This window comes from Carassius auratus, chromosome 8 (genome assembly GCF_003368295.1).
Source record: "Carassius auratus strain Wakin chromosome 8, ASM336829v1, whole genome shotgun sequence".
Classification (NCBI taxonomy): Eukaryota; Metazoa; Chordata; class Actinopteri; order Cypriniformes; family Cyprinidae; genus Carassius; species Carassius auratus.
This window is the reverse complement of record NC_039250.1, coordinates 23,176,898-23,190,750: the sequence shown is the minus strand read 5'-3', so window position 1 is coordinate 23,190,750 and position 13,853 is coordinate 23,176,898. Positions and strand designations below refer to the sequence as shown.

Genomic DNA, 13,853 nt, shown 5'->3' with positions numbered 1-13,853 from the left:
CTCTGCAACCAACTGGCAGATTGAGAAAGAAAGTGTTGGACTTCATTGCAAGAACCATTATAAACATTCAATGCTTTTGTTTCGCTTGGTCAATAAAAAAAGAACTCAGTGGTTACATGAATTACTCTGTGACTCATACAGAGATGAGTAACAGGTTTCAACTAAAAATACTGAACAGAGTCATAAGTGATGAGGCCTAACTTGTCCAGTCCAATAAAGAAGCCTGAATGACAGACTCACTCACTTTGTTGAGCTGGTACAGATCGAGGATCTTCCGCTCCACATGTGGAATTTTAAGTGTGCATCCTTGTAGTTCCCAAAACTTGGCAATTTGGTCCAAGAAGTTGAGTTTAACTCTTGTTTGAGCCTGTAAGAAAGGGGGAGGGTAATGGAAGAGCCAAGAAAAAGAGAAAATAAGATACAGCAAAATTGTGAATGGTGCATGTTAATTATTAAGCATCTCAGAGATGGTGTTATTTAAATATCAGCCATTTCAAAAGCCAGACCCAAATTCTTCTGACAAGACTGTGACCATTGACTTTACAAAGCACAAGCCTTCAGTTTCACTATATTATCTCATCTAGACAATTGCTTTCCAACAGAGGTGATATTTGCTAAACCCTGACCCTAGACTTAACCCTGTGACAAACCTGTTGATATCATCAAATGATTTGACTGATTTATGAGTTTTTTCAAACAGTAAGCACTTCAGATGATCTCGCAAGTTAGATTTCAGCATGTCTCACTATATTTGTGGAGATATTTTAAAATATCATATAGGCAAATTTGTGCAAACTAGCTTCTAGCTCGAAGCAAAATTGTAAAATTACCTCAAGCTCGTTGAGCCTCTGGATTCGTGGAGTAAAATGAAGTCTGTCAACGTCACATGCAAATGGAGGCTGCCAATCCTAAACAAATACACACACACACACACAACACAGCAAGCAAACAATTAGTGAACTTACACTTTAAATGGCTTGATTTCTGAATATATTTAACTTCAATATCCAACGCCATAATTTTACACCAAAATCAATCTGTGACATCCAGTGGGGATCACTGAACAAGTTGTACAGTCCAGTGCATTCTATTTATATTTCTAGCAAAGCTACATCACAAATATTCACAAAAACAGACTTCAGCCCCATTAAACTGCAACTCTAAACAGCATTATGTGTCCTTGAGTTGAGCCTTTAACTCATTATTACTGGGGTCAGAAACACAAACATGGTAAAAACAATAGAGGCTTAATGAAAGACATCATTTTTATTTTTATGATTTTCTAAATTCAGGCTTTGCAGGTTTGTGATGTGAATTCATCAACAATGTGTTAACACACATACATGCACACAAAAGAGATTTTGATTAGGTGGTGGACTGTTTTTCGCGTTTTATTAGAGAAGACTTTTATACTGAGGTACTGGACACTGATAATTTTAACGGACACACACAATTATCTACACAAACAGCAAGTAGATACACATGGTTGGAACAATACATATTGCCTGAGCCATTTTAATCAGGTTACATACTATTGTTAAATATTTTCTTTGCATTCATAAAATGAATTGAAGGGACCTGAACCTGCTCAGATGTGACTGGAACTGTGTGTTCCAGTGGTCTCTGTGGTCTAGAATCTTGTGAATGTGTGTCTGCTTAACAGGGGCTAAATGCAAACTAAAAGCACACATTCACTCACATGCAACCTGCTGAAGATGGCTTAAACGGTGGAAACTGTGGTTTTCGTTCAGCTCAATCACCTAAAATAAACCTTTTCAGACCAAGTTTAACACATTTTCTGTCTCCGGCCTCCATAACCACATGCTTACAACTGCATTCAGAAAAACAGCAACACATATGCAATCGTGTCTCCAGATACACACAATGTAATTAATAGTTTGATTACTGAGACAGACATTACCCTCTTTGGGATCAATAAAGTGTTACCCTTTCTTAGCCAAAAGTCACCTCAGGATATAATATCACAATTAAAATGAGCTTCAAAACCTTACATTTAAGCTTCAGAATTCAACCGTAGTTGTTACTTTCATACATTCATAATAATAGTGTGATTATGTAATCACATGAAAAGTGTTTTATTCGGAGCTTACTTTTTTTTTTGCCTCATAACACATAAATTGCATATCCAAAGGCACACCATTGAGAGTCTGTACAACAAACCACTGTAATAAGATGATTTGTGCCTTACATTACGAACGATATTCACCACAATCCATATATTTTACATCAGCTACACATAATCAAGAAAATTAAGGTAATTTCTGTGCATATTAAATCCATTTACCCAAATTATTTCCTGTTGCTGTTCAGGCAGCATAGTTACAGAAAGACACAAAATGGCCAGATGGTTCATTCACTACATTGCTCGCAACATGGAGGACAAGCCCGGCCCGAGGGTATCCATACAGTTACATTAAGGTCCGGGACCAGCTCGTGAGCCGAACCGAGCCTGTGAATCGTTCACACGGTCCAAATACTTTAAAACGTGCCAGAATACAGTGCGCGTCTATGATGGTGTTGGAAAGCAAGAGGCCATTTGAAAACGTTCTCAGCTTTAAACCCTTGCGAGATTAAAAACCCCATCAAAACATCACTTCTTTGGATATTAATTATCGTCACTGATACGAAGCCGTCGTCCTTTAATGATGCTTGATATATTTTGCCAGTTAATCATCGCTTGTTTCACGTAATTACGCTTTCTCTCAGCTGCCACCCTCAAGCGTGAATCACGTCACGTAGCTGCGAGTTTAATAGATTCTCATCAGAAGTCGAATTCACATCAAACCCGACGCCAGAATCAGATCAGAATCAGATCAGAAGCAGCGGTTTGATCATGGACACAACATACGGAGCGAGAATTTTCAACAATCAAGTAACGTTAAACAGCATTTAAAATAACATGGTACCTAAATTTGGCTATAAACCAAAAATGTGTTTTAAATGTCTATAATATATACGATTGTAAAGTACAATATTCGGTTCTCTCAGGCACACAAAACCATATTCAGAGATGAATAAATTATAATATTCGTGGCACTGGGCTTGTCTAATGTTCACTCACATAAAGACGCCATCAGAGCCACCGAAACCCTACAAACTGGTTTAGACAGATTCGGGAGTCAGGGACTCGGATTCAGATTAACACCGAAAGGCTGAGCCGGATCATTTCGCTAATATGTGAACTATATTTAGTTGCTAGGTATAAACAGTAATTAATTAATTGCATTATTCTCTAATCCGCAACAGAATGCGTTCGTTCGGACCAGAATAAGATGATATAACTATATAATGATGGTATTATTAGTTTATATTAACACACTCTTCTCATTGAGGTAATAGCCTAATGCAATAAAATATAAACAAATCTCAAGTTTATATAGTATATATAGGCTATATGTATAGTCAATGTGGTATGGTGAAAATGAAAGGAAATGTTTATTTCCGCATTGGCATATCTCTTAGTCTCTTTATGGTTTTTGTCTGTTTGTCGACATTAAATTATACTTAAAAGTACACGGAACTCATTAAAAGTGTTTTTATTCCAGTGATGAGGAAATGATGGGTCGTCAATGTCACTAAAGATGCAGAAGCAACTACACCAGTACTAATAATTCAATATACATGATACAAATATAAAGAGATAAACAGTATTATGTATTAACGATTAACACTGACAATCTGCAAACTAAAGTGCAAGTAAACGTGACGTTTAATCCAGCACTAGAACCGAGCCAGCCGTGAACTACACGCTCAGAGACCAGAAAGTAGTTATAACACGCTCGCGGACCCTGGACGACGTTATTTCGCATATGATTCCTATAGCTACACACAAAGCGGTTCGGCAGCGCTGTCACTGCGCCGCCATATTGAGACCTTTCCCTTTAAACCGAACTCTGAATCACTCCGCAGATCCGACCCGGTTCAGACCGTCCGGACAGTACTCACCGGCGGCGGTCGAACCTTGCAGATACCGGTTTTCTCGGCAATGGGTCGGATTTTATTGATAAACGCAAACGGGTCTGCAAATTCCTCCCAACTGGGCTCGAACACCGGACACTCGGGCGGTGGGGTAAACTCGGACGGGCCCCGCTGGGTCATCCTGCAGGTCCGGTTCCGGAGCAGAATCGAGTCGCTCAGCGAAGCGTAGACAGAACTTCCTGGGATCTTCAACACGGTCTGTCCGTCCTTACTCCCCCCAGTCCGGCTAACACTTGAACAACACGAACAATCAACACACACACACACACGCGCGCGCACATACACACACTCTCCGTGACGTGACTGCTCTTAGGTTGAGACCACATCCGCTCAAAAATCTAGAGACAAAGCTAGCGTGTCCACCACTGATCTAAAATATAGATAGTTATATATATAGATCAGTGGTGCCCACTCATTTGTAGCTTTGAATAACCAATTTAAAGGGACAAATTCGGCCTTGATATTTACCGTTTATTGTTGCATAATTTAAACCGTTTGCCTTATATATGCTTAATAACCACAGCTTGGAAATACGTTGTTATTCGTTTACATTAGTACAGGCGCTATTAATGCTCAAGAAACAAACTACACATACTCCTCACATTTACGCTGCATTCAAACGAAAGTTCGAACTGTTCAGTTATTTACAGATTACTTATAATGAGGTGTTATATAAAATGAAAGACTCAAATCTTTATATGTTCAAGGAAGTCCGGTTTTTGTCAAGTTCAAAGGCAATGTCGAGTTGTACGATTACGTGAAAACTTTACAGAAATACTACGTGTGTTCCACACGGTTTACTGTAATTTTAAAAACTTTATGAGTTCTCTGTATCTTTAAACACACTTCTGCTAACAGCATGCGCTCGAAACCGTCAACTGACTCGCTCCGCCCCAGTGTTTACCTCCGCGTATGGATATCTTCAGGTGACAGCTGATAGTGGCCGGGACTTCTTCTTTAAATATACTCACTTCGGCTGCTGATTGGACGACTTGCGTATAGAGTGTGACGAATTGCACGGGGGAGGGGGCGTTGTAGTAAAGCGTTTTAAATAGTGGTCTACTTTTGTGTTTTGAAATAAAGGCAAATCTAGTAGCATCTCACTTAAATGTTAAACTAACGTTGTAATAAATGCTATATTTCAATGTATAAATAACAAGGCCACGTATGAGACTGAGATTCAGAAAGTTTATTGTAGATTAACATGAATGGACATGTTGAAGTGGAATGAAAGTCTTTGTTTTATTTGAAAAAACTCCAGGAAAAATAGTAGTCCTATTGCATTTGAAAGTCGTGACATTTGCCAAGTATGGTTACCCATATTTGGAATTGGTGCTCTGCATTTAACCCATCCAAGTGAACACACCGCAGTGAGAAGTGAACACACACCCAAAGCAGTGGGCAGGTATATATCCAGCACCCGGGAAGCTTCTGGGGGTTCAGTGCCTTTGCTCAAGGGCACTTCATTCATGGGTATTGAGGGTTGAAGATAACACTGTTCATTAACTCCCTCCCACCTACAACTCCTGCCAGCACCGAGACTTGAACCAGCGACCTTGTGGTAACTAGTCCGGCTCTCTAACCATTAGGCCACAGCTGCCCCCTTTAAGTTTGGATCATGGTGCTTTCATCGCAAAGTCATTAAAATGATCAATGGTGTACATTAGTTTAATTTATTTTTACTTAAGGTATTTTGATGTGGGAGGGCAAAAATGTCTACAAAATTAGTTGAGGTGAAAAAACACAATTATTGTATTGCAGGTTGACCATCATTTAGATCAGAATATATATATATATATATAACTTAATAATAAATATATTTTACCCTTTTTAATAATCTAGAATGGGCAATGTGTTAAAATATATATCTTGAGGTCACACCAAATATTTTAACAGGTACACCTATTGAAATTGCTAAAAAATAAATATTAACTTTGTTGGGTCTCCCAGCTAAAAAATATATTATAGTTATGCGGTCATAAAATGTAAGTGCTTGAGGATTGGTTTTCAGCGGGAGGAAACGGAATGTTGTGGCCATTGTTAGTAACATGGTCTGAGCCAAAAGCTGCAAATCCTTGAGAGACCTCACTTTAATGGTTTGAAGCATGGGCCACTTAGCCCCTGCTGGTAGATGATCAAATTACAGTCTCAATTGCCTGCCATTCAAAGCAACCTTGTCTTCAGATTTTTGCATGCTATGAATTAAAAACAATGTGGTTTTAAAGCCTTGTTTTTGTTCTTTTGGAGTGAAAACTGATTGCATAAATTAATAAACCATTTTGCTTTTATGAAATGTTTTGCACAGAATTGTAAAGAATCGTTGTAAATGGTATTTTGCAAGTAAAGATACATTTTACTTTTGATGTGCTTACATAATCTTTCCTGGGCCTGGAAAAAACGAGCTACTGAACCTGGGTCAGAAAAAGAACACCCTCTTGCACAGAATCAGAAAAAAATACCCCTCCTCTATTGATTATTTTGACAAGTTTAACACTTTCATCTAACGATAAGAGTTTTAGGCTGATGATACATGGGGCAACTTTGGTTAACACTGCTGTCAAAATAATAAATTGCCTATATAAACACAATAAATTGTTTGACTAATAGGGAAGAGTGGTATAGTAACCTTTTTGCAGTATTCCAATGTAGGTATAACATTTGAGTACTGAATAAGCCAAATACAAGTCTCCTTATCTCACATACTGTTTACTACCAACACAAAACTTTACTGTTTGGATCTTTAGTACCCTCTTTCTTTATCTTAAGTATGCAAACCTCTTTACCACATGCACTGTAATAGGTTTTAAATTGAAAGTTAGATTTTCAAATAGTAACATGACAATTTTACAAATTGTGTGGTCATACGGTAGGCCTACATGTTAAGGGCTTAATTTTTGCTTCAGATCACAGCTGTGGTGTGATGCGGGGGCAGTTTTAGACCACAAAAACTGTGGGGTCCAGGCAGGGGCCACTTGTGCTTTTAGGGGGAACAATTTTCAAATTAATCTCAACCTAATTTAAGTATTATTCATTGTCATTTTTAATCATGCCACATATCACTGCAATCTCTAGAAGTAATCTATAACATTTCATCATGTTTCATGTATTTGATACATTTTTTTTGTATTTTAGTGTCAGGGTCATCGTTTTTGAGGTGCAGGGGGGTGAAGGGGGGGGGGGGGGCTCTCATGCTTGTCATGTGACACATAGCAGCCCCAATATTACTGTATAACTGATATAGGCTTATGTTCCTACTGAAAAACAAAACGAAGGTTTGAATGGCTTCCACAATCAACATTTAATCATGAAAAAATGGTTTTCTGTAGTGTTTTAACAAGCCACCAATAGGAGGCAACCAATTACCAGTAGAGAACTACAGGATCCATTAGTTTCCAGTAAATCCAATACAACTCTCACTATAACCAGTTAAACCATTACAAATTTTGTAATGGTGTCCATTTTTATTTTCCAGCAGGGGTTATTTAAAAAAATTAATATTGTTCCCAAAATAAATTATGAAATACCTCAATTCTCAAATAGGTGTACTTTTATAGATTGTCAGTTTATCTATGTGTGAAGGGCAAAGTAGTCTAATAGTGTAATCTATTTTTAGTCCATCTACTTTTTACTTAAGTACCAGATATATTTTCAAAATGACGGATTTGTAATTTTAATTAAAAAAAAAAAAACCCATTGTAAATAAGCCTATAAGCTCTTTCATTATACAAAAACAGAGCATAGAACATTTTCACTTGAGTCCAGTGGGTTCACTCTCAGAAACTCAGATAATATCTAAAGCGGTTTACACTGTTAGTTATGTCTTACATCTTAAATTTGTTTCTGATAAGAGAATAAGGTTAGCCAGCATGCGCAGTGACAGCTCATCTGAACGCCTCTGATTGGTCATTGCATTCATAAACTCAACGGAAATGTGTGGGATTGGTCTTTTGGAAGGCCAAACAAAGTAGTGTTGCTTTTTACAATGAAACACAGCATCTCCAAATATAATATATGTTATGTCTTTCTTTGTATGAACATTTGGGTGGCATTATGCAAATCTTACCACATCCAGATATAGAGATGTAAGGGTGTGTTAGAATGGGCCGTTTTAGGAGGGTGTGGTTGACGTAACTTTTATAAAGAATATCTCTTTGGCTTTGAGACTTTAGTCTTTGCAACTTTAAAGATCTTCTTCATGCACCAAGAGCTTGTAACACTCCAAAGAGAAAGGAAAATTTTAAAACGCATCATATAACCCCTTTAAGTTCAACTTCCATAGGAATGAATTGAACGCATGCTGTGCTGTGCTAGCTACATGCCAGTGGAAATGCAACGTCAAGCATCATGAAGACTAAAGCTTCACATCACTTATCAATTCATGCATTCTTGGGAATAATACACAAAATCAAGACACATGACAAGTTTATTTTTAAACTGTATCAGTCACTTACAGCATGTGTGAGAGACAAAGACAGCTTACAAAAAGTGTTCACAGACAGAAATGCCTTTGGCAACTCGTTTCTTTGAAATAAGACAAAAGAGGTATAGAAAAGAACAAAACAACATTTATAAACACACATCAGGGCTTTGTTACCCATCATTGGGTATTCATAAAGCAGCTTGGCAATGGAGAGGCAAATACTGCTATAAGTGCTGAAGTATCACCAGTTTCTCTTCTTGACTGTAAACTGGTGTCAAATCAGCCTCTTAAAGTATCTTTAATACTCCTCTCCCTCCTCTTCATCCTCCACAGACTCAGTGCCAACCTCCTCATAATCTTTCTCCAGTGCAGCAAGATCCTCTCTGGCCTCGGAGAACTCTCCCTCTTCCATTCCTTCTCCGACATACCAGTGAACGAAGGCACGCTTGGCGTACATCAGATCAAACTTGTGGTCCAGACGGGCCCAGGCCTCGGCAATAGCCGTGGTGTTGCTCAGCATGCACACAGCTCTCTGTACCTTGGCCAAGTCTCCACCGGGGACCACTGTAGGTGGCTGGTAATTGATGCCAACCTGTTAAAAAAAAAAAAAAAAAAAAGAGACCACATTAAATTCAATGAAGTGTGAAGAAAGAACATTTAATATATTGTCTTGTCAATCTCTCCCACCTTGAATCCAGTTGGGCACCAGTCCACAAACTGGATGGAGCGTTTGGTCTTAATATTGGCAATAGCGGCATTCACATCTTTGGGAACGACATCACCACGATACAGCATACAGCACGCCATGTACTTCCCATGCCGGGGGTCACACTTCACCATCTGATTAGATGGCTCAAAGCAGGCGCTGGTGATCTCAGACACAGACAGCTGCTCATGGTAAGCCTTTTCAGCAGAGATGATGGGAGAGTATGTGACCAGGGGGAAGTGGATTCTGGGATATGGCACCAAGTTGGTCTGGAACTCGGTCAGATCAACATTAAGGGCACCATCAAAGCGCAGGGAAGCGGTAATGGAGGACACAATCTGGCCGATGAGACGGTTGAGATTGGTGTAGGAGGGACGCTCGATGTCGAGATTTCTGCGGCAGATGTCGTAGATAGCCTCGTTATCTACCATGAAGGCACAGTCAGAGTGCTCTAGGGTGGTGTGGGTGGTTAGGATGGAGTTGTATGGCTCAACCACAGCGGTGGAGACCTGAGGAGCAGGATAGATGGCAAACTCGAGCTTGGACTTTTTGCCGTAGTCAACTGAGAGACGTTCCATCAGCAGGGAGGTGAAACCAGAGCCAGTTCCTCCACCAAAACTGTGGAAAATAAGGAAACCCTGGAGACCAGTGCACTGGTCTGTCTATAAAAAAAAAAAAAACTCGTGTTATCAGATGTATTGTCTTAACGGCACAATTTTAAAATTTAGAAACTACATTGTGGAACAAGATTTTAAAAAGTTTTGACAATATTAGCACAAAAGACAATTTACTTAAGGTGCGGTTTAATGGGCTTTTTAGTGTGCATGCTTTGGGTGTAGCCCAAAATACCCCACAGATCAAATTGTATCAGCTCATTTGCAAACCAATTATTACACTTTGGTTTATATAGCAGTACTTTTAGATGAAAAAAGTGCACAGTACACAACTTTTAATGCATTATTAGTTCTATGTATAACAATGCACAAAATTAATGCAATTAATAATTTTAAATATATATAATCCTTCCATCTCCTTAACTTCTAAAGTCATTAGTTTCAAACTTTAGGCCATTAAAAGTTTCAAATAAGTTAAATAGTATAAGAAATGTTTTAATTATTTCAAGAGGTCTTAACAGTTGTGGAGGGTAATAACGACAACAAGAGTCGCGATGTGGCTGGATTAAACTTCAAAAGGCAATGATGTCACTGAATAAATTCAGAGCTCCTAAAGCGCCACCTCGTGGCAGAGAATTAATGCATTTCCAACAAGACTTTCTAAGGGTTTATGGTCAGTCAGGGGGGCTATTTAAATTTTGGGGCTACCAAAATTTGAAGAGTACCTGCCTGAAGCGCTACTAGGGATTTTGAAGTTTTGCTAGCCCTGTATCGGCGATGGATGATGGCATTGTCTATCGGCCCAACCCTGAGCACAATACGACGATATTTCTTCAAAAGCGGATCTTGAAGACCTTTTTTTAAAGTCCATCATCAAACATTGTCATATCGCACACCCCTAATTCAGATTATCATTACTATCATCTACTTTTTTTTTTTTATTACGTATTTAAATATAAATATTAAAATTAACTAAAATTAAATGTATTAGTGAACCTCAAAATATCAATTTGTTCATACTGTACAAAAAATTGTGACAGCCAAAAATCACTAGTAGCATTTTAAAAGATTAATTTTTATTTGTTACTTTTAACAAAAAAAGAAAAAAATAATGGCCATAACATGAACACTTTTATCGTCTTATTAGTACGTCTCTACTTTGCATTTCTCTGTAACTCAATCATAATTCATACCAGTTTCCGGACACGCTCCAGCACTATATCAATGATTTCCTTGCCAACGGTGTAATGGCCGCGGGCGTAATTGTTTGCTGCATCTTCTTTCCCAGAGATGAGCTGCTCTGGGTGAAACAGCTGTCTGTAGGTCCCAGTCCTGACCTCATCTGAAACAGAAATACGATTTACATTTATTTTTGAAATCCAGCTCTTTAAAACAAAACCAACGATTTACACATTTTGAAACTACGGTACTCTGGATGTTGGACATAATGGACACATTAATTTTAACATTTCAGGTGTCATAAATCAAAGATTTGCTACAAGCTTAGTTTTATGATGATTGATCGTTTAATTGGAATCATTTATTAAACCAACAATGAAAAAATAATAATAATCCCCCACCAATGACTGAAGGCTCCAGATCCACAAACACCGATCGTGGCACATGCTTCCCAGAACCAGTCTCACTGAAGAAAGTGCTGAAGGAGTCGTCTCTTTTACTAATGACCTTATCACTCGGCATATTGCCATCAGGCTGGATGCCATGCTCCAGGCAATACAACTCCCAGCATGCATTGCCAATCTGTACTCCGGCCTGGCCCACATGTATGGAGATGCACTCACGCTACACAAAGAAAAAGAGCAGGGGTTAAAGCAGAAATCCCTGATCCTGAACTTTTTTCTGGGGCCGGGCCAACACATCCACAGCAAGAAATGACTGCGGCAATTTTAACATTTGAAAGGCTACTGTGGCAAAGTAATTGCTGTCTTTATTCAAACCGATTTTCTTTTTTTCATTAATATATGGTTGACCTAAACTAAAGAATGACAGCTGTATCATACACTTGTAAAATTAAAAGCTATATCGACACTGGGGTGTGACAATCCACGAGATGAGACAAAATGCAGATACTTGGTTTATTTAAACGTGACGATATTTTAATACTATTTTTAAGAAGTGTACAAATTACAAGATATTTTACCTTTAATTACAAAAAGTTAAACAATGCAGTTGTATTTCAAAATATTTGTATTAATCTAGGGCTGTAACTAATGATTATTTTGGTAATTAAGTAATCTTCTGATTATTTTGATAATTAATAATCTGATATTTTTTGTAACAAATAGACCTGGGTGAAAACCAGGCTTTAGTATGACTATTTATATAAACTAACGATGAGGCTATAATAGTTGGTTCAAATAAAATATCAAAACCAGGAAATTACATGATTGTATTGAACAACAGTAAAAATACATAATGTAATATTGCTTATACATAATATGAACCGATAACCTACCTGCAGAGGGCGCAAACAGCCTGGTGATGTTTCACTTTACAGCGTCATTAAAACGCCGTTTAAAATCCATCAACTTTTTAATATTTAGCCACAAGCAAACTTTTATTTTTTTAAATGTAGGATTAATTTTTCCCCTAATTAATATATATATATTTTTTTTTTACATACGTTATGTTTTTTTATTATTATTATTTAAAACCTGATCTCAAATATTTGTGTCCTTCGAAACCAAACCTGGAAAACGGAGGACATTCTTACATTGAATTAATCATTATCTGGTCTGAACACTTATATCCGGTAAATATGTACTTCCTGAATCTCTCAGAAATTATTTGCACAATGCATGTCCCTTCGTCGTGTTAAAATAATGTTTCGAGAATGCTCCAAACCTGCGTGACTTTCTTCAGTGGAACAAACTTTAAATTAAAATCAGTCACCATCCAATTCCTTTATATAGAGGGGGAAAGGATTCAATTACTTGCAAGATGACTGAAACTTTGAAATTTTGCCTAAGATCCCCATTTGCGTAAAAATGCAACAGGTTTTGAACAAAGGACAGAATTATAAATATTGGGTGAACTATATCCTTAAAGTGTCCAGGTGAAAGTTGGTATCTCAAGCACATCCAAATAAGAATGTTTGTGAAACAAGCACAAGATCTTTCAGGTTAAGGTTAAAAGTAGTAAAGTGACTCAAGAGTGCGTGTTCTCTGATCTCTCGGGCTTTATCGCAAAATGGGCGACAGGAAGGAGCCAGTAACCTGAGCTGTGGCGTAATAGAGATACAAGAGAATTATTATTCATCCACCAACATCAAAGCGACGACCAAAACGAGTAACGGTACGGTACTTTAAATGAATGACCGCTCCAAGTGTATCTTGAGGGGGAAAATTCTGTAGAAGTTGGGGGGAAAACAGTCAGCAGACTCCCATCCCCCAGCCTCGCGCTCTAACCGGACCGTGCGCGTGAACGGCCTTCTGCGGTGGGACTCCACGAATTCCTCGCGCCAGCTTCTGAGTTAAGTTATATCATATTACGATCAAACCATATATACCGGCCTGGGGGAAAAATCGCTTTCAAAGTGTGTCGTACTTTCTGCATGGCGCACACGAATTATTTCACGCGAAAACGAATACACGGAAGAGACGAAAGGTCGCATCCTTTGAACGTGAATGAAGGATGTAACGCAAGTCTTTACAAAATGAAATTTTGTGGTCCAAGGAATAGCAAAAGTCATAACTGAATGACAGTACGGTTACATTTAAGTCAACTGGCCCTTTAAGATGTTTAAACAACAGCCACACGACTAATAAATTAAACAGTTAAATAATGCGCAACTTCAAAAATAACTCGTTTTGGTGGGAAAGACCACATTTGACTTTTTATTATTAAAGCTATAAAGAATACATTTTTAAAACTGTAATCGCACTTACCATTTTGCCTTAGGTTTCGTGGAATCAAGTTTTAAAGAAAACGTTGAAAGGTAATTCAGTGCAAATTAGCAAAGAAAAGTAGTTTTTGAGCTCCGTTGACTGCAGACGCGTAACGTATCTCCGCCAACACAGCAATGAGGGGTCCAAAGTGCGCGCTTCCGTCTATATAAGCGCGTGAACAAACACCGCCCGCCGCAAAGCGCGAT

At 38.2% G+C, this 13,853-nt stretch overlaps 2 protein-coding genes across 2 annotated transcripts; both read right to left on the bottom strand.

The window, feature by feature from the left end:
• Positions 1–4,314, bottom strand: LOC113106826 (lysine-specific demethylase 5B-B-like; the record flags this gene model as incomplete). The annotated part of the gene is made up of 4 exons (XM_026268844.1): positions 3,967–4,314; positions 831–908; positions 245–367; positions 1–12 (listed from the first exon to the last, which is right to left on the bottom strand). Coding segments are annotated over exons 1-4 (366 nt in total), but the record flags the coding sequence as incomplete, so codon positions are not given.
• A 4,090-nt stretch (positions 4,315–8,404) lies between these two features.
• On the bottom strand, positions 8,405–13,801 carry LOC113107705 (tubulin alpha-8 chain-like). The gene is made up of 5 exons (XM_026270384.1): positions 13,648–13,801; positions 11,320–11,542; positions 10,933–11,081; positions 9,107–9,787; positions 8,405–9,011 (listed from the first exon to the last, which is right to left on the bottom strand). Exons 1-5 carry the CDS (start codon positions 13,648–13,650, stop codon positions 8,718–8,720), a joined length of 1,350 nt encoding a protein of 449 aa, XP_026126169.1. The 5' UTR covers positions 13,651–13,801; the 3' UTR covers positions 8,405–8,717.
• Positions 13,802–13,853: the final 52 nt, after the last annotated feature.